Here is a 24512-nt window from a genome sequence, read left to right as displayed (position 1 = left end):
GATGTATAGGCTCTTATTGGTGATGACACCACAATGCATATGTATTGTATTTTTAATCAGTGCAATTAATTATGAATTATTTTTGTCTGTACTCATCAAAACATATCAATTGAATAAAGTTACATTGCATAAATCAGCATAATTATGTAATAGGTGGGTGGACACACACACACAGGCACAGGGTTAGGGGGAACAAGTTCATAGTGTCTCTTGAGTTCAGCCCATACTGTTCTCTCTACTGTAGGCCATGTACACGAACCCGTCCTCATCCTTGTGCTCCTGGTAGATCACAGACATGCTCGAGCTGGAAGGAGGGAGGGAGGGGGAGAATTAATAGTGTGGACACATGCACTGGGTATACAGGTCATCATTATTTTAGTTGATGTAATTACAGCGCCACCATAATTTAAGTGCCAAGTTAGGCTGAACGTAGTTTTTCATATCTTAAAAAGGTGTCTCTGTGGTGCCAAAGACAGTCAGCTTTACTTTTTGGCGTATAATAACTATTATGCACATGCATTTGATGCATAGCTGTACTGTATAACTGTCTAGATGCAGCTGTAACATACAGATATCAAAAATCAACAACGTAGATCCATCTGTGTACTACTGACATCTGTGTACTGCACTAGACACTATACTAGATCTAGCGCACAAGTGCCACCATAATTTAGCTAGGATTTTGGGGGTTCTAAAAATGTGCCACTGCGAAGTGAAATTATTTTTTAGGCGCTGCATTACATCAACTACAGTATGTACATTATGTACACACACACACTCACAATATTAAATAATGTTACACAATGGTGGATGGGGACATGTGGTGAGTGTGTCTAATAATGTTCAGAGATGACTTTTTGTCTCCTGGTACTCTCATTTTATTCGCAGGGAAGCTGTGAACTTTGACCTTGTAATCATACGTTAGTTCCACCATCTACAGGGAAAAAACACAAATCCATCAACACACAAATTCAAGCATCCCCTAAGGCCGTATTTCCTCTGTAATACCATCACTGAGTGACTATATTATGGGTGGTGATAGTTTCTCCCCCTCCTGAGGGAAGCGTCCATTATCGTACAGTGCTGGGTCGATTCTCTCCTTCCATACCATCCTGATAGCAGCCATGTCCCTAGTACGCAGCCGCCAGGCTACACGCATGAACACAAACACCAGCTCACGTTTTGTTACTAACCTCTTGATAGGAGGAGAGGACCTGGGGGGACACTAGAAGCTCCAGGCTGGTCAACTGGGCCAGGGCCTGGGAGGTCAGTGTGCGTGTGGGGGCCGGGGGGGGGGTTGTGATTATGATTATGGGTGTATAAGGCATAGTTCTACTGATAATACCTTGCGGTTGCTGGACAGTGGTGGGTCGATGTGTGATGAGTTTACCTGATGGTGGAGCATCCTGGGACAGTAGCAGATATATCAGCAGCAATAAAATTATGCTTCTACTGGTATTTATCATCTTGTGTGTCGACCCTTTACCTGATATATGATGCATGTACCTAGTTGGGCGGAGTCCAACCTCCTCTGTAGATATATACCGTAATAGCGGGTAATTTTCGGGGGACAAAATATTCGTGGTTAGAGGTTATGCAGATCCGCCCATTTCTGGCCAAAAAGGGGTGTGGCCACATAAAACTCTTGGGAAAGGGGCGTGGTTACATATGTCCGCCATTTTGAGTGCCGGTTAGAGCTGCTACACTGTTGGTATAGCCTCGAGACCAGCCGTTCGTTATCTGAAAGAACGCCTGGTCAAGTTCCAATGTAGCAGAGCCAGTCAAAGGTGTGGTTTCCTCCGTCGACCTGGCATATCGGGCACCACGACACAGGGTTGCCTTGTTCGGTAAAGGCGAGGGAGTATAGCTGGGTGTTAATGGTGGACCACTCTTGGCAGTGTGTTGCGGCGGCCCATTTCTGGTACTCTGTATCGTAGTACAGCCAAGAGGGGTACCTAAACTTCTTTGCTGCTTTGACGATAAATAATTGATATGCTATTAATTCTGGTAAGGCTTGCGGGTGTCTGGACGAGAGGATTAGGATGTAGGTGCTATACAGCTGCACCCATGTGGCGATATCGATTATTTGTCTTTTTCGTTTCTTCTGGCTTTCCCAGCTACGTTGAGGGAAAAGGACGATTTGTTGGTCTGTGGTGGAAGAGCTGGAGCGAAGCTGATCGGGCAGCAGCTCCGAGAGGTCCGTGTACTGCCAGGAGAGAATCGTGTCGAGTAGTTTGGGGGGGATGGTTGGAATGTCCGGGAAGCCCGCGAGAGGGTTGGTAGTGGGAGCAGGTGGGAGCGCTGTGGGGTGGGTGGGGACCAGGGGTGGGGGTCGGATGCTGGCAGAGGGGGGCAGGAGCATGGTTGGGGAGGAGTCAGCTTGGAAGGTAGGTAATCCAAGGGTGGCTGCGGACGGCATTCCGCTGTCTATGGTACCTGTGGGCGAGTGTGCGTCAGGGGGGGGGGTTCGCCAAGTGATAGATTGGCGGTATACGGGGTAGGGTGGTAGGCGGGGCAGTAAAGTATAGAGCTGGGCAGTACACGGCATATTATAGAGCAGCACATTACAGAACAGAGCAGCCTCAGCGGGCAGTACATTATAGAGCAAGTATGTTATAGAGCAGTACATTATAGAGCAGAGCGGGCATAGAGCTGGCATAGAGCTGGCATAGGGCAGTATATTATGGCAGTATATTATAGAGCAGTACATTGCAGTATAATTATTATAGAGCCTTACAATATAGAGCAGGGCCGGGCAACGTTATAGAGCGTAATATAGGGGCAGTATACTATAGCAGGGCAGTATACTATAGCAGGGCAGTATATAGTATGGAGCAGAGCGGGGCGGTATTTTATAAGCTGTTATTGTAGGCTGTTATAAGCAATATGGGTGAGGGCAGGGCAGGGTGGGCAAAGAATGTAGGACTCACGGTGATGAGGCTGGTGAGTCTGTTGAGCTGCAGCCAGGGCCTGCTCGAGGGTGGAGAGCCTTTCGTTGAGGGCCACCAGGTCGGCGGGTGTGTCCCTCGGTGTAGGAGAGATGGAACCAGAGGGAGAAGACATCTTTAAACTCAGGTATCTTTAAACACAGGTAGCTATAATCGAGCACGAGGTAGGTGTAGAGTAATTCTGCCAATGTAGCACTCGTTCTAGCTGAGTCAGCGTTTTATAGCATCATAATGATATTCATGGGTAATACACCTTGGGCGGACCTTTGTGGGCAATTACCGGTCCAAGAAATCTTTCAGATAACGAACGGCTGGTCTCGAGGCTACTGTTGGTAATGCAATCAGACACTCTAAAGGATCAAGACTATCATTGTATTGCTATATCTAGAATGCCATAGTTGATGGGTAGCTGCAGTCAAGAGAATTAGAAAGAATGGGGAGCACAAAAGTTGCAAAACTACCGTTTTGTTATTCACTCTATCACAGGCAGAAAGAGTCAAGACGCTCTCTCTCCAGAGATACTGAACATAAACATGATATGGAAACAGAAATCAGTGCAATAGACATGTGTGTGCAGCTCTATAAATCTACAATTCAGTCAATTGGTTTGCATGGTTTATCCATTGTCTAGCCTCGACTCCAGCCCCTTGAATAGTGGGCCTGGTATTTACTGTTGGCGCGTGGGTGGACAATTAATTTATTATTTACCGTATTTTATCTCATTGAACGTTAAAACAGTATTTTATCTTATTGTGATAAAGAACAGAAAAAAGAAAAAGGAGAGGCTACCTCTCTGTATATACTGTAGACAGAGACAGCTAAGTAAAACATCAGCTCTGTACATTTATTCATTAACTTGAGGCTCGAATCGGATACACACTCAGGCGACAAGTTACTCTCATAAGAAATTAGTTAAACCTGTGGGTAAAAAATAAATGTGGATAAGTACAGTGGCTGTGACGTAACATAATGTGAGGACTACTTATTGATTTACACAATAGATTTACCATTGAAAGCACTATCCATTAATACATACTCAAGCAACAAGTCCGGATACACACTCAAGCAACAAGTCCCTCGGATTGTAAACACATTCAGGCCACACAGTTCTCGGATCAGATACCACGTACTTACTCTGTGACCAATTTTCGGCAAATGTCACAACAATACTTCCTTCCAGAGAGAATGGCACTGAACGTCGAACAGACACACCAACACTTTGAAGATGGCTTCACTCAGAGAAACAAGAGGAGAAATCACCATCACAACACTTCTTTCAGAGAGAGGTGCACTGGTCCTGTCAAGCTTTACATCAATCAAGAAAGGGAGTGTCTGGAAAGCAGATGGACTTGCTCTCTGGGACTTGCCATAGCCGGTCGGTACGGTACCCACATAAACACCAGCGTACAGACACTTCAACGCCTCCAGCTGCTTGTCTTTCAAGACTAGACCTGGTTTTCCAACACAGGATAACGCATACGCAAGAGCAGATGAGAAGGTAGCAGCCATTACATACACAACTTGGACTAGATTTCTTTTTTCAATGACATCATTATAAATGAAACGGATATCAATGTTTTACAAACTAATGCGGAATAAGAATACTGATAAATATACTGCAATTTACGATTACCCAGATTCTGGGTAATTCTGGTGCATGCGTAAACAGTGTATACCAGGCCGTCTTTCTCAGCGGCTTGGAATCGAGGCTATCCATTGTCTTGTTGTTTATGCTCCTTTTCTTGACATGATAGCTTTATAGCACCCTATTCTAGTTCTTGAAAGTAGTTGGAGACTCTCCCTGCATCACACTCGTACTCAGCCATAGTAGAGCTGCAAACTTTTGCAAATAACATTGCACTGCTTGCCACTTGTGCGCGCTTTTTGCCACTCAAAATGGCGGACGTATGTAACCACGCCCCCTAATTAATGAGTTTTTAGGGAGTTTTGGCCGGAAGTGGGCGGATCTGCATAACCTCTATATTGAGACATTTCGTGGGTAATATTTTTGTGGTTGCTGCTTGGATTGTAGGTACGTAAAGGTAGCAAGGTCGCTTCATTCGTGGGTAAAATATTCGTTGTCAGACCTCCAACCACGAAAACCACGAATATTTTGCCCACGAAAATTACCCGCTATACTGTAGCTATCCTAGTTGGGCGTGGCTCGACCGTCTCCTCGGGTTGTAGTTGGGCGGAGCCCGACCGTCCCTGACGGGAGGTCGGGTTGCAAGCCTATCTGGGATTTGTTCTAGCGCCACTATAGTGGCGCCCTATCAGATTGCAGCATTTTTCACGTGGCTTGGTTACACTTCCGCTTGCATCTAGTTGCAAAACCGCATGCAGTATTGCTGTGCCATCCTGTGGTTTACAACGTCATCAAGTCGGTTAACACCCACTTGAGAATAATAATATTCATAGCAGTACTACATAATGCGCAGAACAAATTCCAGATAGGCTTGCAACCCGACCTCCCGTCAGGGACGGTCGGGCTCCGCCCAACTACTCGGGTTGCAGAGCTCGGGTTGCAAGCTTTGTTCTAGCCTCCTTCACAAGGCCTCAGCCTCTCTCTTTCCTTGGCAATCTGTTGTAGAAATTACAACAACGGTAACGAATCGTTATGATGAATTAGATGAAGTTGTATGTGAGCTCCTCCCTGACAAACAAACTGTAGTCTAGGTAACGGCCTTATCAGTCAAGTAGGCTAAAAATCTGTGTCCTTTGATGTAAGCTTTGATGTCTCTTTGTGCATATGCAGTTTAAAAAAAAAAAAAAAAGAAACCTTTGACTAGCTAGGAAGAGTAGCAGTAGTAGTAGGAAGAGTAGCAGTAGTAGTAGCAGTGCAAGCAGGACTAGACTAGATTAAAAAGTTGGTGGAAGGAATAACTGACCGTTTGGACGTCACCTGGCTGCCAGACTTTCATCTGGACTCTTCCCCCTGAGTAGCTGGCCTTTCTCTAAGCCACAAAACTGAGCAAGAAGCTGAAGAAGCAGCTAGACAGAGACATGTACCTAGCCTTGAGAATTGGGAGGCGTGGCTCAACTAGTTAGCCCAGCCCAGAGGAATTGTTACCGTGGGTACTGAACAACCGTAGAAGTAGGGCTACCCCTGGCTTTACTGAATTAACTAGCTGTGTCTGCTGTCTAGTTGGACCAGATTTAGCTAGATAATGGGGTAGAGAATAGTTGAGCGGTGCTGTGTGTAGCTTGAACTGTACTAGCCTCGAATCCAGGCCGATTAAAATACGGCCTGGTACCTATTGCATGTGTAATTAATTATAGGCGTGGCCGTCCACGCCCATGTACTATCTACTATTCGCTTTTTATAGCCTAGCTAGCTAGCTAGCTGTGGCCTTCTCTATGGTGTTGTGTTGAGAAGGCTTGCACACGAAGCCAGAAGAGGCTCTCATCTACCTCTATGATGGTTGGATGGTCGTGATGTTTTGAACTGGGTTTCTGACAAACTATGGCAAGTCTTTGACTTTGTGCTTCCAACTGCAACCATAGGACCATCGTAGAGGTAGATGTGAGCCTTTTCTGGTTTCATAATAGTGTGCAAACCTTCTCGACAACACAGTAGAGGATATAAGCCACAGCTTCACAGGAGAGAGAGTTTAAAGTGTTTCTGACAGACTATGGCAAGTCTTTGACTTTGTGCTTCCAACTGCCACCATAGGACCATCGTAGAGAGCCTCTTCTGGCTTTAGACAAGTGTGTAGCCTTCTTGACAACACAATAGAGGGCATAAAGCCACAGGAGACAAGTATTTGTTAAAAATAATACGGAAAGAAACTAGTAAACAAACTAGTTTACGGTATAATTTTACAAAGGTTTACTAATGTGAACGAATTCCCCAGATTCTGGGGAACTCAGTTTGCGCATGTGCACTATCACCCATGCAATAGAGACCAGGCCGTATTTTAATCGGCCTGGTCTCGAGGCTAGAACTGTACTGGCTGGCAAGAATCTAGTAAGCACCCTATGCACTGATAACTCGTCAGAATGGAGGGTATGTTCTAGGGATCTGGACAGCTGTACATCCAAAGGAGCCAGGGAGTGCCAATCATCTTCTCCCAGTCTCTGACACGCTAAACAAAACGAGCTAGAACTGGGAGTCCCAGCTAGAATTGCTAGCCGGATCTAGACTAATAGAATGACATGGAGGCGTGGTGAGGCCGGATCCACACTAATTGATTTTATATACCTCGTACTCACCTATTTAGTAGTCGTTGTAGAGGTGCATATCCTCCTTTTTAGATGTGTATTCCTATACATAAGCAGCATATGGACCAACATTTTAAAAACCAGCTGAACACTCACTTATAACATTGTAGAAGAAGTCAACAACGAGGCAACCAGATCTGCAATACGAAATAACTCCGTCAACATAATTATTTATACATGACCACATAAGCACACCTTGTAGCCTATAGAGCTAGACTCCTAGAGACAGTGAGAGAAGAATTGCAGAGACATCTAGCAGCTGATAAATGGACAGAAGTGAGTATTAATTAGACCTACTATACTAGCTCCTCTACTTACTTCCTCTCTCTCTCTCTTTTTCTTGCTAGCTGGCCTTGGCAGTCAGCTCCATAAATAATATAATTACTCCATCCATCCTTTAAAGCTGCAACTGAACGAGAAGCACCTTTTCAGTCTCTTGGTGGATTTCGTAGCTAAGCAATTTTCTCTCTGCGCATGCGCATACACTGGCTGCACAGGCTGTAAGCAGGACGTGGGTGGTACAGGCTGAAACAGGCCCGTTATTTACGGGCTGTATTCAGGACAGGATGTACGTGCTGTAACGGGCCTGTGGTTCCAGGATGTAAGCAGGCCGTGGGCGAATACATCTGCATACAGGCCCGTATTCCGGCCTGTATTCAGCTGATTTTCCCCACGGGCCTGAAACGTTCCCGTGGATTTTTGGCTGTGTAGGCTAGCCTCGACTCCAGCCCCTGGAATCGAGGCTACATGTAGGCTTGCAACCCGACCTCCCCGGCTCCCGTCCCGTCAGATCAGGGAGACGGTCGGGCCACGCCCAACTATAGCTATCCGTTGTCATAAAATTTTAGCCCCCATGAGATTGGGCCCCCCCCCCGGGCCTAGAATTTTAAAATTCTGGGCCCCCTCTTAAAAGTTTAGGCCCCCCTATTAAAAGTATCTCAGCGGTTATTATGATGCATCTCAAAACTTGAACAAGTACAACAACAGAAAAACTAGCTGTCTATTTGCAGTCTATTTGCAGTCTTTACAGTGCCAGTCACTGAATAGAGCTTTCTTTATACGTGCACACTTCATGTGGTACCACCTGTCGCAGCCATCACACTGCACCATGTCGTTCCACGAGTCAGGCCTTATGCACTGGTAGCACGAAGCTACTACAGATACCCACACTATCTCACTTCGAGGGGTCTCCTGCCTTGATTTTGGGAACCTTGATAGTTTCTTCTTTTCAAAGCACCTTACCAAATGCCGTCTGAGTTTTTGCTGGTCCAGTGTCAGCGTGTTTAAAGAGTCTCCAACTAAGAGGTGGTACGCCCATGCAATAGCAAATAAGCCACAGTCATAATTATGACTCTTGTTGTTGTTGGACAGGCGGACACTCTGCCAGTAAACCAATTTCTTGACGTTGTGGTGGACTAAGTGTGGGATGGTAGAGCTGTAGTAGTTGATTTTCTACAGATCTAGGAAATTCCTTAGTGCCTGTCTGCAGGCTGTCATACACATAGACACTGCCTTCAATACAACTTGTCAGGATCCAGTGATGACGTTCTGGCACAAACAGTATATGCACTCCTAATATATAATAAAAAGAATTGTTTCATAATCTTGAGACAGTTACATAACTCACCTTGAACCCTCGTGCGCTTGTCCAAATCAATTGGGCGAAAACCAAGACGAAACTGCACTTTAAGTGACGATTGCAACCCAGATGTTTTGAAGAATTGGCCACTTAAAAGCATCATTGCAGCATCCACATGCTTGTCAGACAGCATGCCTGTTGGGGCGAGTAGTATTTGTTTGACCAGGCCAGTAATACTTGGCTGTGATCATGTCCAATGTTCTGTTGACTCCCATATGACTTGGATCATGGATTGCTCCTATAATCCTTTTCCTCTGCTCCTTGTCTTCCACAACAAGCCTCTTCTCATCAACTTTTTGGAAAATGTAATACTGCATGTAACAGTATGTATAGACACAAATATATAGTGATAACTATAATTATGTATAATATCTAGGTAATTTATGGCTGGCAACTATCTCTTACGGGTAGATCCAACATAGTACAATTCTCCATCCACTGCATCAAAGCATTTAACTCTCCGCCTCAGGGAACGCTTGTCTTCTTTACTAAAGGATGAAGGGTACTCGTTCCTGCTTATGAGAGCATGAATATCTTCAAAGGTAAATCTTCCTTCACTTTTGGATTCCATGGTAGATTTAGTAACATGCCTGCTAACATATTTGCTACTTTTATACACTCTCTGACAGGATCTGAGGTGAGGGTTCACAGATAACTAATAGCTAGAAGTTATAGTGTCATAACACTCCCTTTGCTTTGTCCATTAGTATCATGCATAGATAAGTCAGCTAATAGCCAGAAGTCATAGTGTCATAGCACTCCCTTTGCTTTGTCCATTAGTATCATGCATAGATAAGTCAGCTAATAGCCAGAAGTCATAGTGTCATAGCACTCCCTTTGCTTTGTCCATTAGTATCATGCAGCATAGATAAGTCAGCTAATAAGCGCTTTTTGTTCCTGCAGAAAAGAGGGGGCCTAATCTCACAGTGGGGGGCCTAGAATGTTAACAGTTTAGGCCCCCCAGGGGGTCCAAACTGTTAACATTCTAGGCCCGGGGGTCCCAAAATTTTAAAATTCTAGGCCCGGGGGGGGGGGCCTAAACATGGGGGGGCCCAAAATTTTATGACACCGTTCCTGTTTTGTAGGCTACTGTAAACCATAAAAACTACTCAATCTATGTGTAAACAAATTTCTGGGAAGAAGACAAAGCAGCACTACTGTACTGGAGAAGCCTGACAGACCATATACTATACATCACTAGTAAGTGTACCAGATCACTGTGGTAGTCACAGCAGCACGCACCCATATCATTGTGTGTATAATAGAGTAAGTCGCCAAACTCCGTCAGACATCAAAGTGCGTCAGGTAAAAGGGTGTGTAACGCACGAACAATTAAACAAGACTGATTCAAAGGGCGTGTAACGCACGAACAAAACAAGACTGATTTAAACTAATTACATTACACACACTAACAGATGGCCATGGGCCTATTATCCAGTGAAAACTTGGATAGGCCAAGTTGCTTCTAGTCCGAGCAGTGATAACTACCGAATTTTTCGATTTACGCCAGAACGTACCCCGTTTTGCCAAACTACACAGCTAGAGCTAACTGATACAAGCTGAGTACATTCTAGATAGAGTGCAGTACAGAGTGGAGCAATTCCCAGAATCAGGCAACCCTGCTAAGCGGAGCTACACTTGTTTCTTTGTGAGGGTTGTAAAGTGCTGAGTCAGCAATACTCCAGCTATAAGCGCTAATAATTATATATAGCGCCTATAGTTAGTGTGTGTAATTAGTTTGAATCAGTCTTGTTTCGTTCGTGAGTTACACGCCCTTTTACCTGACACACTTTGATGTCTGACAGAGTTCAGCGACTTACTCTACATCATGCCCATTAAAGTGTGCATGTGCCTCATGTCTCCAGATAATGAAAGCTCGGCTTCGCACCTTTCTTGGTCGACCACCAGTTGAACCACCACTTGAACCATCACCTCGTTGGAGACTATTCTCTGCTGCAGCTGACGGACGCCATTACGTGTGGAGAGGGGATGGTCCAGGACAAGGGTCTAATATCATTGCTGTGTATGATCCAAGCACTGAGCTGTGGAGCCTCTTGCCCACCACTGGACCTCTACCCCCTGGAGAGTGGGGTGGTCGCTCTGTTTGTGTAGGTCGTTACCTGTTCACCTTTGGTGGTTATGATGGGTCTTCTTACTTCACTGACATGAGCAAGCTTGATCTGGACACTCTCCAGTGGACCGAAGTCGAAACCTCTGGTAGCCAGCCTATGAGAAAGACTGGTTGTGGACTTGTCCGTGTGAATGAGAGAACTCTGTGCTGCTTTGGAGGACGCGGTATTGAGGGCCCCACACAACCAGGAGCAACATTCACCAGGGGATGGACAAACGAGTTCCATTTCTTTGATACACAAAATGGTCAAGTGCACATTCGCTGTATTGCATACACTTATAGGGTATCTAGCTACTAGTGGGAGGAGTCCCATGCTCACTCACATAGGAAACCATGTTCACTTTTAGACTGGAAACCACGCCAGTTTATTTTTTGGGAAAGGACTGGCCAGGTGACTATCAATGGCTCGTCCCTACTAAATGTTCGGAATATATATAGTGACGTCACTGTATTGCTGGTATGCATAAATGCTGTAGCTACACGTGACCACCGAACCGCAATATAAGAAACCCAGTATACGCAATGAATACAAGTTGTTGATAGTCACCTGGCCAGTCCCTTTCCCAAAAGAAAGGAACGTTGTTTTCCAGTCTAGTGCACTTTCATATCAATCAAGGTTATAAGCATGATGTAACATTGTACCATTCTCTAAATTGCCCACCCCCACTTCCAGGTGTCTGGTCGTCCCCTGAGCTCAGAGGAGAGAGACCTTCTCCCTGTAGTGACTTCACCTTCACCATGGTGGACCAGCACAGGGCAGTCCTCTCTGGAGGGAGACAACCTGGCCGTACAGTCAATGATGTCTACTTGTTTGACTTTAGGGCCATGGTGAGTTAGAATTAGTACTGCCACATTGAAATGCACAATACTGTGTGTTCACTGTGTGTAGGAGGTCACTAAGGTGAAGCCAGTACAGGGAGAGCCATGGCCGGTGGAGAGATCAGGCCATGCTGCCTGTTGTCTCAACTATGGCCAAGACCACCCTCAACTACTGGTGTACGGAGGAGTGGATAATAACGGCATAACACTGAGGGACATGTGGATACTTAATGTCGACACTGGCAAGTGGACAGAGGTGAGTCTTGTATGAACTGTTAGTCTATAGTGTAATAAATGGATGTACCATAATTATATCTTCTAATTTAGCGGACAGCAAAAAACAATTATTTTTAAAATTGTCCAGGTATAATTGGAACAGATTTTTATAGAGCTTGCCAAGTGTCCGGAATAATTACAGCAAGCAAGCAGCTGCATGCGAGCTAGCTAAGTTTAATAGAACAGTGTGCGACTGAATAGTTGCACTAGCTATCTAAAACTAGCTACTCAAAGCTATCTAACTGCAGCACTCTAAGTCTTACTTGCTGTCTATGAATGTAACTCAACTTTTCAAGGTATTGTCCAGATATTTAGTAATATTAAAACACTGGAGTGTCCGTTGTATTAGAACAACTGTCCTCGGTAATTAGAAGTGTCCGATAAATTAGAAGATATACGGTACATTAAATTTATACCTAATTGAAATCAAGGAGGATGTTAAATATTTGTGCGCTTATAGCGCACACACCTTTATACTGTATTGTTGTTTTATATCACGTTGTCAAGGTCACAAGCGTGTATTAAAAATCCTACAGTCTATTCTGCATAGTCTTGAGGCATAATTTGGTAAGAGGTCGTCGCAATATATATAGCTGAACATTCCTCGTGTTTTTGTTGTATAATTTTTGCAGTATATATACATGTATAGACAGCTCGTTTGGGCTTGTACCTGCATATACAACACATCTCATATCAGTACATGTATTATTTCTTTTCATCTGTTCAGAATACACAGTACTCAGAGCATTTTTTGTGTGCCTCCAGGTAACATCTCCTGAGTCAATGACACCATGTCTCCTCCACTCCATCACTGCCACCAGTCTGGGACCAGGACTCACTGAGGTTCTCGTGTTTGGAGGCCGTCGGGAGGGGTTAGGAAATGATATTGCTGAGACCACCATACTGAGATTTGGTAAGCAGCTACTAGTACATGTAGTCATGTCAACTACCGTATAGAGGGTAATTTTCGAGGGGTAAAATATTCGTAGTTTTCGTGGTTGAAGGTCTGACCACGAATATTTTACCCATGAATGAAGCGACCTTGCCTACCTTTACCTGTAGTGCAAGCTCCAACCACAAAAATATTACCCACAAAATGTCTCAATATTGCTGAACCACGAATATTTTGTCACCCTGAAAATTACCCGCTATGCGATATTGTCTGATAGACAAGTACACATGCACAATACTTGTGTGACTCTGAGTGCATACTGTTACATTTGTTCCTTAATCCACCCTACAGAGTTGACTGGACCCTCAGCGTCTGTTGCTGGACTCTTGGTTGGGAAGTGGGCTCTCGTGGATGTGGCCCACAACGACACTAGAGGCTCCGCTCAGCGACTGAGTGAGAAGAGGATCAAACAAGCAACTGTTTGTGCCTCATCAATCAGTGAGACCAGCGACCACTCCTCTCAAGACCGGATTAGAGCTCTGGAACAACAGTTACGAGCAGCAGAGCAGAGAGAACACGACACTCAACGTCACCACCAACTACAGTTGCAAGAGAAGGATCGAGAATTGGCGATTAAAGATTGTGAATTGACTGAGGCCAACAGAAGAGAAGTTGACCTGTCTGCTCGAATCACAGCTCTAGTGAGGGAGTTAGAAGGCAAGACGAAAGAGTTGACAGCACACAACACAGAGGTGTGGAGAATTCCGGCCAACAGAGTGATCATGGTGAGAACGATTGGCACTGGAGGATGGGGGGAGGTGTTGGAGGGAACAGTGACGGTGGCCGTCAAGCGACTCTTTGCTGCCATTGTCAACCCACGCAATCTGGAGAGACTCCAGAGAGAAATGATGCTCTTGGCTGAAGTACGACATCCTAACCTGGTGCAGTTCATTGGGGCAGTGTTTGACCAGTCCCCTCCTCTCATCATCACCGAGCTTCTGGACATGAATCTCCGACAATCGTACGAGAGGAATCAACTGTACCCAGGAAACCGCCTCTCGATCTTCATGGACATTGCTCGAGCTCTGGACTACCTGCACCAGCGCTACGATCCCATCATACACCGTGATGTGAGTGCTCCCAACGTCCTCCTCCAGCGAATGCCCAACCACCAGTGGAAGGGGAAGGTCTCTGACCTCGGCTCAGCTAACTTCCTGCAGCATGCTCATACAATGGGAGAGGGGGCCATAATCTACTCCCCTCCTGAAGTCATCCCTCAAGCCGCAGATCCATTTAACCTTCCTCTGAGACAGTCTGTCAAGATCGATGTGTACAGCTACGGCATTGTCCTCTGTGAGGTGACCGCTAGTCGATTCCCAAGTGCTGAACATTATCGAGACATGATTCTCCAAGTACAGAGAGAGCAACCAGTTATGTGTGACCTGATTGTCCACTGCACTAAGAGAGAGCCTAGCCATCGACCCAGCATGGCACAGGTGATGGTGGAACTGAACAAAATAGCACCCTTTTAACTATGAACAATGTGAACACTTATCTTAGTAACTTGTTGTTTTTTTATGAATGTCTATAGACTTTCACTTTAAATTTCTTTGGCTTTTGTATAGTGTGTGTTTGCAATCTCCTATTATGATGATTACCATCGATTTGATCTCAGTGTCATGCTAATCAATATTACCGTTCACAACAATATATATAATTATTATGATGAGTGCATGGGCAAACGTTATTCACATAATTATCCAGTCCATAAATACAATCAAAGTGGTGAATATAGAGTTCCTAAGAGTGTCACTGTTGAGAGAGCAGCCCACCCTCTGTGCCCCGCCCACTCCTTCATCCTCCTCATCTTCATCGTATATGGCTCCACCCCCTTGTTCCCCGCCCACTCCCCTCATCCCCTCATTCTCTATCATTTCCACTTCCTCTGCCTCTGGGTCCAGTGCTGGTGAGTCAGGTCGTGTGGGCAGGAGGCACTCCAACACCTGTGTGTGTGTGTGTGTGTGTGTGTGTGTGTGTGTAGTGTGTGTGTGTGTGTGTGTGTGTGTGTGTGTGTGTGTGTGTGTGTGTGTGTGGGGGGGGGGGGGATAGAGTACATTGCTATACAGTGTATTACAGTGGAACCTCCGAATAAAGGACACTTTGGGAGCAGAGCTTTTAATTGTGCTCTTTTCGGAGGTTGTCCTCTGGTGGGAGGTTCATTCAAATTACTATTTATAGTCATATCAAGGAATTATAGATAGTATGTTCATGTGTTGTTCATGTGTTGTCTGTTCAAGAAGCTAAGGAGCTGAAATCAATAGCATTGTAAAGCCACTTTGCATGCAGTTGCCAGAGAATGGCAGTATATGATTAGCAATAACATTCAGTGATTGCAAACGACTACCTCTACCATATTGGACATAAAATGTGTGTGTGGTTTCCTGTTTGTCCGTTATGCACCTATCAATGATATGCCCCACCCCCCCCACCTGGGGAGCACGTGGGGGAAATGTAGTGGAATGGTCAACATATTGACCCCATATATAGGTGGGGATTGGTGGGGGAAGTGACTTTTGATTGTAGCCGCCCTCGACTGTTGTTTATAATTATTTGTTCTCTTTATAGTAAATTTTTTGGCCTACTCAACATGGGGGATGGGGGTAACATGAGGGAAAGTACACAGCTGATACGCCCCATACATGGGGGAAAGGTCACTGATGGGTTGTCACTTCCCCCACATTTCCCCCATATCGCCCCAGGTGGGGGGGGGGGGGTATATCATTGATAGGTGCATTATAAGAGGCAGTTTTGCACAGAGTTAGTCAGTTGGAAGCACGAAGCTTGTCCTCTGTCCGGAATCAAGAAGGTCCGCTTGTGGGAGGTTGTTTCTGTGTACTCTAGACTGATAGTGATTTCAATCCGTGCCATAGCTAGTGTCTTTTATAAAGAGTTTGTCCTCTAGTGGGAGGGTCCGTTATGGGAGGTTCCACGTACTGTACCACAGATAGCTATAGAGTAGAGAGGGATTGGAAACGGAAGTACCCTCGAAGTACCATCCGCGGTTTTAATCGAGGCTTACTTTTTAACACGAGGGCTAAACATGAATAATTCATGAGAATTGTTTTACTGTCTGTATAAAAAGTCCACGAGCAGTTCTGCTGCTAAACATCAACTTTCATCTCATACTTAAGGCCATTTGGGACACAGGACACTATTTAGTTACACAGCCTCAGCTACAATGTATATCAAAGGTACTATAGGAACACAAGCATGAAAAAGCGCTCTGGCTACTTCACGACAATCGAGATTATATTTTCTTCGTTTCCAATTGACTCAGGGGGCATGTGATTCAGTAAAATGGGGGTAGTTCTGAGATATGTATGCATTGGACACAATAAGTTTCCTGGGCTTTTGCGGGAGATATAAAGAGACTGGGGATACAAGGATGGTCCCAGAGCCACTATGTATAGACTTCATTGTAAAACATCACGTGAATTGCTTCCGTTTCCAATCCCTCTCTACTCTATCTATATAGTATTACCAACTACTTAGATGCTCTGCTGTGCAATTCAACTACCTAGACCTATAATATTGCCATTGACAGGCCTGGGTATAAGCTGTATGTGCAATATTTATGCCTCAGTGCGCATGCGCAAGCGAAGTATACGTGTGTGTGTGTGTGTGTGTGTGTGTGTGTGTGTGTGTGTGTAGACTGCTACAGCTGCTCAAGGATGAATCAAGTGCAAGTAGAGTTTCTATAGGCTTCTATATAGTCATGTTTACTTGGATTTTAATTCGTGGATTTGCAAAATTCTCGAGTTATGCCTAGTTTTGCTACTTGGAATGCCATTGCAGCCTTTTCAGAAGAGCACGTAGCCAAACTTGTTTACCGAGTGTTGCTACTGTACTTAGTAGTTAGCTCTGCACTAAAACGCTAGCTATTGGTAGCTGCAAGAGTGAGAAGAGAGCTGCAAGGCTCTGCTGACTTGCAGCCATTAATTTTAAGCTTGAACTTTTGGCATCAATCGTTTTTAACAACAATCATGGTCGATCATTACCCACTGAGCCACTCCTTGAGTTTTGCTAGTCTCATGAATCAGGTGCGGCTGATTCATGAGACTAGAGTTTTGCATGCAAATGTTCATAATGAGAATCATGAGAATCAATGTGTACGTGTAGCCAGAGATAAAGTAAGTAGCTTTATGTTATGTAGCTTTGGCACCTCCACCGAGGCATCAGCACCCGCGGTGCTTTCATCCTAGTAGTAGTATTCCTAGTTACACCACACTCACCTACTCGATCTTGCAGCGCTCGCGCTAGACAGACAACCTTGGGCCATGGGATCCGGGAGTGTGGGCTCCTTGTGCAAATTGCAAAAGTGGGGGGCGTGGCTGGTATGCAACAACCACAAGCAGCTCTCGGATATCTCTGAGGGAGTGTTCTACTGTCCATGACTTGTAAGTTGAAATGCTGTGTCTATACATTTATACAGAGTTCATGTCAGTCTCATGCATATGATGGTTGTTGATCTTAGCTAGATCAGCTTGCATAATCTCAGTCCAGGCTCAGCCAATGATTGTGTGTGTGTGTGTTTGGAAAGGGGGTAGTAAGCACAAGGCTAACTGGGTTGGATGGAACCTCGTCCGCTGAAGCATAAAATTGACTCAAACGGAATGCACATTTGATTTTAATGAAGGACATTCAATTGACAGTTTTATTAATTATAGTAACAATTATAGTTTTTCCGGTCTTCAGAGGAGCACCAGACCCGTCATTGCCAGTCCACAAGTTTCGGTCCCTTTAATTTCCTGACTTGTGGATAGCTCAAGGAAAGGCGGGACCACTCCCATACATGTGGAGTCCGGGTGTGACTGTCAAACCATAGACTCTATGGTTAAACACCACAAAACATGCAGTTGAAAAGCAAGCTAAATTTCTTATTTCAAATATTTTTGTTTAGGAGGTACTCTATGTGCAACCTTATAATTATTGTATGTAAATTGTTATGTAATTAAGATAAGCAAAATGTAACCCACGTGACAACGTCAGTTTCTTTCTTTTCCATTGTGAGGATTCTTTTAGTTCTGTCTCTTTGTTAGCAGTTTTTAGCCAGTTTTTAGTACCATGACGATTATGTTTAGGCACATGTGATTCCCGTATCTGGGTGTATCATCTTACTTTAGGCGTTTTGTGGCTTGTAGCTACATGTACAATCAGTATAAGATCTAACCTTGGTTCTGACAGTATGAATTTTCCATTAGTCAATAGATGTTTGTGTTTGTGTGTGTGTGTGTGTGTGGGTGGGTGGGTGTGTGTGTGTGTGTGTGTGTGTGTGTAGTCGGGCGCTCGACTAGTGTGTGTGTGTGTGTGTGTGTGATGGCATAAACACTGTCTTATGATCACTCCTGTGCAGGTAATGGATGCTCCAGTTGAACCATCACCTCGTTTTGGTCAATTCTCTGCAGTTGACGGACACCATTACATGTGGAGGGGGAAGGGTCCAGGACGAGAGTCTAACATAATTGCTTTGTATGATCCAAAAACTTACCTGTGGAGCCTTTTTCCCACTACTGGACCTCTACCCCCTGGAGAGCATGGTGGTTGCTCTGTTTGTGTAGGTCGTTGCCTGTACACCTTTGGTGGTAGTGTGGGTTGGTTTTCTTACTACAATGACATTAGCAAGCTTGATCTGGACACTCTCCAGTGGAGCAAAGTTCAAACCTCTGGTAGTCAGCCTATTAAAAAATCTGGTTGTGGACTTGTCCGTGTGAATGAGAGAACTCTGTGCTGCTTTGGAGGAGTCGGTATTGACGGCCCCACACAACCAGGATCATCATTCAACAAAATTGGACTGCCTGGCGGAAGTGGATGGACAAACGAGTTCCATTTCTTTGACACACAAGATGGTAATATTTGTCAACGTGTACACATTCGCTGCATGTTTTAATAGCATAAACTTATAGGGTATCTAGCTACTGGTGGGCAGAGTCATACCTAGTTGGGTGTGGTCCGACTGTCCCGGTTGGGGGACACGCTTATATAGGATTGTACTGCTGCACTGAGAAGTGCAGCCCAATCAGATTGCAGTATTTCTGAGATAACGATATTCATGACTCAAATAAGCAGATATGTGGTTTTTATGATGCTTATAGAGTAAGCCAAGGTCAACAGGGTCACTTTTAATGAAAACATTAATCATCTTGTCTTGGGTTTTTGACCTAGCTTTAATTGCTTGAATTAAGCTACCATTCCTGTTGCTCTTGATCGTTTATTTGCCTGATAGGAAAGCTTGCTATACCTAGATCTATCCAGTACAGCAAACCAGTGCGTCAAAATTTATACCCTAGCTACGGAAGGCATATCTTGTGGTTTCGAAGAATGTAATCAAAGGTCAAAGGTTGCAATTAAATCTGGGATCTTTTCTCTCAAGCTGATTCGTCTGGGGCTGAGGATGAAGCTAGTGGTGATGTATAAACTCAGGGGCGCGAGGGTAAACTCAGTTTTACATGTAAAACATAAGCCACGTGATGTTTTAATTAGCCATTGGTGTACCTCCTCTGGAGCAGTAATGTATAACGCAACAGTACAAATCCTATATAAGCATGTCACTCGGCCACCCGTCAGAACGGGTGCCGGGCGTGAGCCCAGCTATTCCACTCTCGCTCACGCAGGAAACTATGTTCCACCTTCCCAATCATGTAAACCCTGAATGCCATACGCTATATTCTCCTCGAAGACTCAAAGAAAAGTGCCCTGACGCAAACACACAGGCTGGCGAGCAGATGTTTGTCTGGCTTGGTAGATTTAAGCATATTCTGTGTGCAATGAATAAGCAGCACCATCTATTTTACCTGCACAGAATGGTTCGAAGGAGGAATGCATACACAGTGAAATGCTATAAAGCTGGAAAAAAACCCATTCTGCCAATATCCAAACTCTAATTGACTCATTCTCCTGAATGCTGAAATGCTATATACTTGCATGCATACCTATGTATTCCCTTTAACAATCTCTCTAGTTCCGTGTAGCAATCATGCAAATGTTCATGCAATGTTTGATGATCAGTGATTCACTGGTCACTAGTCAATTGGAAGGGATGTTGCCACAATGGAGCGAGCTAATCTGATGGCTTGAATTGATGATCTTATAGAAGTGAAAATGAGAGGCAGAATCTTAGCCATCTCGGCCAATTCATTGCCGAGATGTAGGATTGCCCCATTTGTGTACAAATGTTATTTGTTGATGTTGCAGCAGGGCCAAGGACATCACGAGTGGGGTGAAGGATTTTGTGGATTGGACTTTCATATATTCTGCTCAATAGCCCATCCGCAGCAATGTTTTGGAGGACTCCTTATGTGACGTTTGCTGCATGTGGTCCCAGGAGGTGTTCTCCGGAGATTGGCTGTAGGTGTGGTTCTGATAGGACGTTATGTTTCTGATCTCGTTGTGAAGTAACAATGGGAAACTTCCCTTAGGGCATAAAGATGGGTTGACCATCTATGGTTTGACGACGGTTTGATAGAGAACTCGTACTCAGTGTTAAATGAGAAGTGTGGGAGCCGGGCCGGGTAGGTACATTGAAACCGAATTCTGACACGGGGAGAGCAGTCAGGCAGCTTGAGGCACCTTTCTCCTAGGCTGAGTGTTTGTATAGTGTGTACGTACGTACCTAGCTCCAGTTTGTGTGTAATGAAAATTTTCTAACAACTGGCCTTACCCAAACAGACCACACCCTTAAGCCATCTCAAATCATGCATCAAATGACGAATGTTACTTCGGTTACAAAAATATAGCCTCCGGTTGAAGTATAAGAAAGGCCGGGAGATGTATTTGGCGGACACACTGAGCAGAGCATACCTACCAGAAGTCAATGTGTGCGAGTCCATCCAGAAACTAGAGGAAGTGGATCACACATCCACATTGGCCATTCCTGCTGACAGAATAGAACGTTTGAAGCAAGCATCGTCGGAGGATCCCGTTTTGGACGTGCTGCGACTCACCGTTTTAAAAGGTTGGCCCGAAACGAAATCGGAGGTACCAGAGAGCATACATGCATATTATGACATTCGTGACGAATTGACAGTGCAAGACTCGTTGATCTTCAAAGGACAACGATTAGTGATCCCAGTGGCGTTACGGAAGGAGATGATTGAATTGGTCCACACTACTCATATTGGAGTGGAGGGATGCCTCAGACGGGCAAGAGAAACAATGTATTGGCCACGAATGTCGACGGAGCTCAAAGAATACATATCGAAGTGTGATGTGTGTGCAAGTCACCGAGTCATGCAAGGCAAAGAACCTCTCCAGCAGCACAGATTTGCAGCCCGACCATGGTCAAAAGTGGGAGCCGACTTATGTGAGCTAAAAGGACGTACATTACTTGTGGTGAGTGATTACTTTAGTAATTACGTTGAAGTCGAGAATGTTAGCAAACCCAATACAAATGGGGTGACCAAGCCGTTGAAGGCCATGTTTGCAAGGTGGGGTGTGCCTGAAGAGTTGGTGTCAGACAACGGCCCACAATTCAGCTCAACAGAGTTCGCAGAATTTTCAAGAAAATGGGGTTTCGAACACACCACATCATCCCCACACTACCCACAATCGAATGGGAAAGCGGAAAATGCGGTCAAGACTGTAAAACGGTTATTTACCAAGGCCAGAGAAGCTGGCCAATCCGAATTCCAGGCTCTACTAGACTGGCGTAACACACCCACAGAAGGAATAGGCACCAGCCCAGCGCAACGGTTCCTTGGTCGCCGATGCAAAACACTCCTTCCCACAACCAGAGCACTATTACAACCTCAGTACTCAACAGAGGAGGACACGCAAGCGATAAACCAGCAGAAAAAACGTCAGGAACTCTATTACAATCGTCAAACCAAACCACTAACACCTTTGACCTCGGGAGACACAGTGAGATTGCGCTTACCTGGAGAGAAAATTTGGAGTGCTGGTGTCTGCACAGGACTAGTTGGCCCCAGAAGCTATAAAGTCCAAGTAGGTGGTCACGAGTACAGACGAAACCGCCGTCAAGTGATTCAAACTGAGGAACCTCGAGAGATTGAGCTCCCAGAAGCTATAGTCCAAGAAGAGCAGCCAAGTAGTGAACAGGGACCTGCCCCGAACGATACCACAAGGAATGTGTCCCCTCAATTAGAAACTAACATACCCAAACCTGTACGCAGGTCTGGACGAAATCGGAAATCTCCAGATTGGTTCATGAACTATGTCCCAGCATAGGACAGAACACAAGTACGCGTTATTATGTAGCCTGTTATTACCTTTATTGTTAAATGTAGTCATTAGAATTATGGGTCACTATTATTTTTCTATGGACCATTATGTTAATTTGTTTATGTCATCTATTTGGTTATGTATCGTTTAGTTATGTTTTTTGGGAAAAAAAAAGATGTCACGATATTTAACATTACATCATCTTTTGTACTCAGTGACCTCACCTCGTGTTGATATACATTGGCTAAAGTGAAACTGACTAGCTAGTTGCAGTAAACTATATATGCTCGTTACAGACGGACGGTTGATTATATTGCTCAGAGATTCAAACTAAAGAACGACAATCACAAAGCATATGCTCAAGTAAGTGAGACCACTAATACACTAACTGTTTGAGTGGCTCCTCTACAAAAGCTGTGTCTGTATTGTGAGGGTGCAGTACTGGGCCGGGGATGTCTGATAAGCTACAGGACCTTATAACACACTGTCATCACCATGGGAACTAGATCTATCTACACTTACACTAGAATATAAATGCATCAATCCACTGATCCATCAATAAATTTTTGTTGTGTGAAGTTTGTAAAAGTGGGTGGGGCTGTGGACATTGTAGGAAGTGTCTTCCATGAGGTGAGTTCAGAGATAGATCTATAGTCTGGAAATCGAGACTAATAGATCTACTAGCTAGCTAAAGAAGCGTGTACATAAGAGAAGTGTGTATGATACATGTGATCTGTATATCAGTGTCTATATAGATAGCCAATGTGTGTATGTATATTGCTCACTGTCCTTACTCCTGCAGACAATGTTGAAAGCTGTTCGCTCCTTACTTGGTCGACCACCATCAGTTGAACCACCACCTCGTTGGGGTCAATTCTCTGCTGTTGACGGACACCATTATATGTGGAGGGGGTGGGGTCCAGGACTGAGGGGGTCTAACATCATTGCTGTGTATGATCCAAGCACTAGGCTGTGGAGCCTCTTGCCCACCACTGGACCTCTACCCCCTGGAGAGTTTGGTGGTTGCTCTGTTTGTGTAGGTCGTTGCCTGTTCACCTTTGGTGGTAAGGATGGGTCTTCTTCATACTTCAATGACATGAGCAAGCTTGATCTGGACACTCTCCAGTGGACCAAAGTTCAAACCTATGGTAGTCAGCCTATGAAAAAGGCTGGTTGTGGACTTGTCCGTGTGAATGAGAGAACTCTGTGCTGCTTTGGAGGAGAAGGTATTGAGGGCACCACACAACCAGGAGCAACATTCACCAAGACTGAATGGTCTGATAGAATTGGACGGACAAACGAGTTCCATTTCTTTGACACACAAAATGGTAACATTTATGTTCGCACATTCACTGTGTATACACTTATAGGGTATCTAGCTACTGGTGGGCGGAGTCCCACCCTCACTCACATAGAAAACCATGTTCAGTTTATATCAATTAATGTTATAAGGATGATGTAACATTGTACCATTCTCTAAATTTCCCCACCCCCACTTCCAGGTGTCTGGTCGTCCCCTGAGCTCAGAGGAGAGAGACCTCCTCCTTGTAAGGACTTCACCTTCACCACGGTCGACCAGCACAGGGCAGTCCTATTTGGAGGGTACCAACCTGGCCGTGGTGAGGTCAATGATGTCTACATTTTTAACTTTAGCAGGACCACGGTGAGTTTGAATTAGTACTGCCACATTGAAATGCACAATACTGTGTGTTCACTGTTTGTAGGAGGTCACTAAAGTGAAGCCAGTACAGGGAGAGTCATGGCCAGTGGGGAGGTCACTCCATGCTGCCTGTTGTCTCAACTATGGCCAGGACCACCCTCAACTACTGGTGTACGGAGGAGTGGATAATGACGTCAATACACTGAGGGACATGTGGATAATTGATGTTGACACTGGCAAGTGGGCAGAGGTGAGTCTTGTCTTATTATGAACTGTTTGTGTGCATGCATGGATGTTCATTTACAAGTAAATAACTGAATAGTTGAAGCCTAGGAAGCTATTAAAATTAATACTTGTACACACGTATATTTATACTGCATGTATAGTACTTGAATATTATTTTTTCTGTTGATCCTGTTCAATATACTATACTGTACACTCAACATTTATTTATCAGAACATTATTTTTGTGCCTCCAGGTGACACCTCCTGAGTCAATGACACCACGTCACTACCACTCCATCACTGCCACCAATCTGGGACCAGGACTCACTGAGGTCCTCGTGTTTGGAGGCAGTCTGGTGTGGGGGAAAACGGACGCCATTGCAGAGACCATCATACTTGGTGAGCAACTAATACATGCAACCATGCAGAGGAGGTTTGGACCTTTCACTTATTATAACCAATCC

At 44.8% G+C, this 24512-nt stretch overlaps 4 protein-coding genes and 1 long non-coding RNA gene across 16 annotated transcripts in view; 3 read left to right on the top strand and 2 right to left on the bottom strand.

Annotated features, from left to right (window-relative positions):
- Nucleotides 1–55: 55 nt before the first annotated feature.
- Nucleotides 56–7879, bottom strand: LOC135340960 (uncharacterized). 9 transcript variants are annotated; one of them, XM_064537400.1, is made up of 11 exons: nt 7488–7879; nt 7365–7428; nt 7266–7306; nt 7161–7212; nt 3956–5529; nt 2931–3866; nt 1487–2436; nt 1346–1406; nt 1194–1259; nt 783–1130; nt 56–304 (listed from the first exon to the last, which is right to left on the bottom strand). In XM_064537400.1, the coding sequence occupies exons 6-7, from the start codon at nt 3061–3063 to the stop codon at nt 1757–1759; spliced, it is 813 nt and encodes a 270-aa protein (XP_064393470.1). In that variant the 5' UTR covers nt 3064–3866; nt 3956–5529; nt 7161–7212; nt 7266–7306; nt 7365–7428; nt 7488–7879; the 3' UTR covers nt 56–304; nt 783–1130; nt 1194–1259; nt 1346–1406; nt 1487–1756. The 9 variants fall into 9 exon arrangements, with proteins under 9 accessions (XP_064393470.1, XP_064393471.1, XP_064393469.1 ...); XM_064537401.1 differs by having other exon boundaries at nt 783–934; nt 1009–1259; nt 1346–2436; XM_064537399.1 differs by having other exon boundaries at nt 1346–2436.
- A 1987-nt stretch (nt 7880–9866) lies between these two features.
- On the top strand, nt 9867–14595 carry LOC135340952 (uncharacterized). 2 transcript variants are annotated; one of them, XM_064537387.1, is made up of 6 exons: nt 9867–10008; nt 10674–11184; nt 11613–11767; nt 11829–12014; nt 12800–12947; nt 13278–14595. In XM_064537387.1, exons 2-6 carry the CDS (start codon nt 10677–10679, stop codon nt 14456–14458), a joined length of 2178 nt encoding a protein of 725 aa, XP_064393457.1. In that variant the 5' UTR covers nt 9867–10008; nt 10674–10676; the 3' UTR covers nt 14459–14595. The 2 variants fall into 2 exon arrangements, with proteins under 2 accessions (XP_064393457.1, XP_064393458.1); XM_064537388.1 differs by having other exon boundaries at nt 10650–11184.
- Nucleotides 14596–14624: 29 nt separating this feature from the next.
- LOC135340970 (uncharacterized) lies at nt 14625–18256 on the bottom strand. Its single transcript, XR_010396496.1, has 3 exons — nt 17963–18256; nt 17219–17402; nt 14625–14929 (listed from the first exon to the last, which is right to left on the bottom strand). It is a non-coding gene; the product is annotated as an uncharacterized LOC135340970 (long non-coding RNA).
- LOC135340955 (uncharacterized protein K02A2.6-like) lies at nt 17248–22364 on the top strand. Of its 2 annotated transcripts, XM_064537391.1 has the most exons (3): nt 17248–17383; nt 18340–18832; nt 19786–22364. In XM_064537391.1, the coding sequence occupies exon 3, from the start codon at nt 20694–20696 to the stop codon at nt 22167–22169; it is 1476 nt and encodes a 491-aa protein (XP_064393461.1). In that variant the 5' UTR covers nt 17248–17383; nt 18340–18832; nt 19786–20693; the 3' UTR covers nt 22170–22364. The 2 variants fall into 2 exon arrangements, with proteins under 2 accessions (XP_064393461.1, XP_064393460.1); XM_064537390.1 differs by having other exon boundaries at nt 18340–22364.
- Nucleotides 22365–22366: 2 nt separating this feature from the next.
- The window catches only part of LOC135340948 (uncharacterized), a 4104-nt gene continuing 1958 nt past the window's right edge, over nt 22367–24512 (top strand). The window contains exons 1-5 of one of the 2 annotated variants that reach the window (XM_064537382.1): nt 22367–22526; nt 22966–23491; nt 23666–23826; nt 23888–24073; nt 24303–24447. In XM_064537382.1, the coding sequence (XP_064393452.1) occupies nt 22969–23491; nt 23666–23826; nt 23888–24073; nt 24303–24447 (1015 nt within the window). In that variant the 5' untranslated portion in view covers nt 22367–22526; nt 22966–22968. Of the gene's footprint in view, nt 22794–22965; nt 23492–23665; nt 23827–23887; nt 24074–24302; nt 24448–24512 lie in introns of both variants that reach the window. The other variant, XM_064537381.1, reaches the window with a different exon arrangement.

The sequence above is a fragment of the Halichondria panicea genome, chromosome 9 (assembly GCF_963675165.1).
Source record: "Halichondria panicea chromosome 9, odHalPani1.1, whole genome shotgun sequence".
NCBI classification, from domain to species: Eukaryota; Metazoa; Porifera; class Demospongiae; order Suberitida; family Halichondriidae; genus Halichondria; species Halichondria panicea.
Note: the sequence above shows the minus strand (reverse complement) of the source record. Positions and strands in the feature narration are given on the sequence as shown.

Coding starts and splice junctions, on each gene's coding strand:
- LOC135340955 (XM_064537391.1), top strand. CDS start 20,694: ATGTTACTTCGGTTACAAAAATATAGCCTCCGGTTGAAGTATAAGAAA.
- LOC135340952 (XM_064537387.1), top strand. CDS start 10,677: ATGAAAGCTCGGCTTCGCACCTTTCTTGGTCGACCACCAGTTGAACCA. Junction 11,768..11,828: donor TGTTTGACTTTAGGGCCATG/GTGAGTTAGAAT, acceptor CACTGTGTGTAG/GAGGTCACTAAGGTGAAGCC. Junction 12,015..12,799: donor ACACTGGCAAGTGGACAGAG/GTGAGTCTTGTA, acceptor GTGTGCCTCCAG/GTAACATCTCCTGAGTCAAT.
- LOC135340960 (XM_064537401.1), bottom strand. CDS start 3,063: ATGTCTTCTCCCTCTGGTTCCATCTCTCCTACACCGAGGGACACACCC. Junction 2,437..2,930: donor GACTCACCAGCCTCATCACC/GTGAGTCCTACA, acceptor ACTCGCCCACAG/GTACCATAGACAGCGGAATG.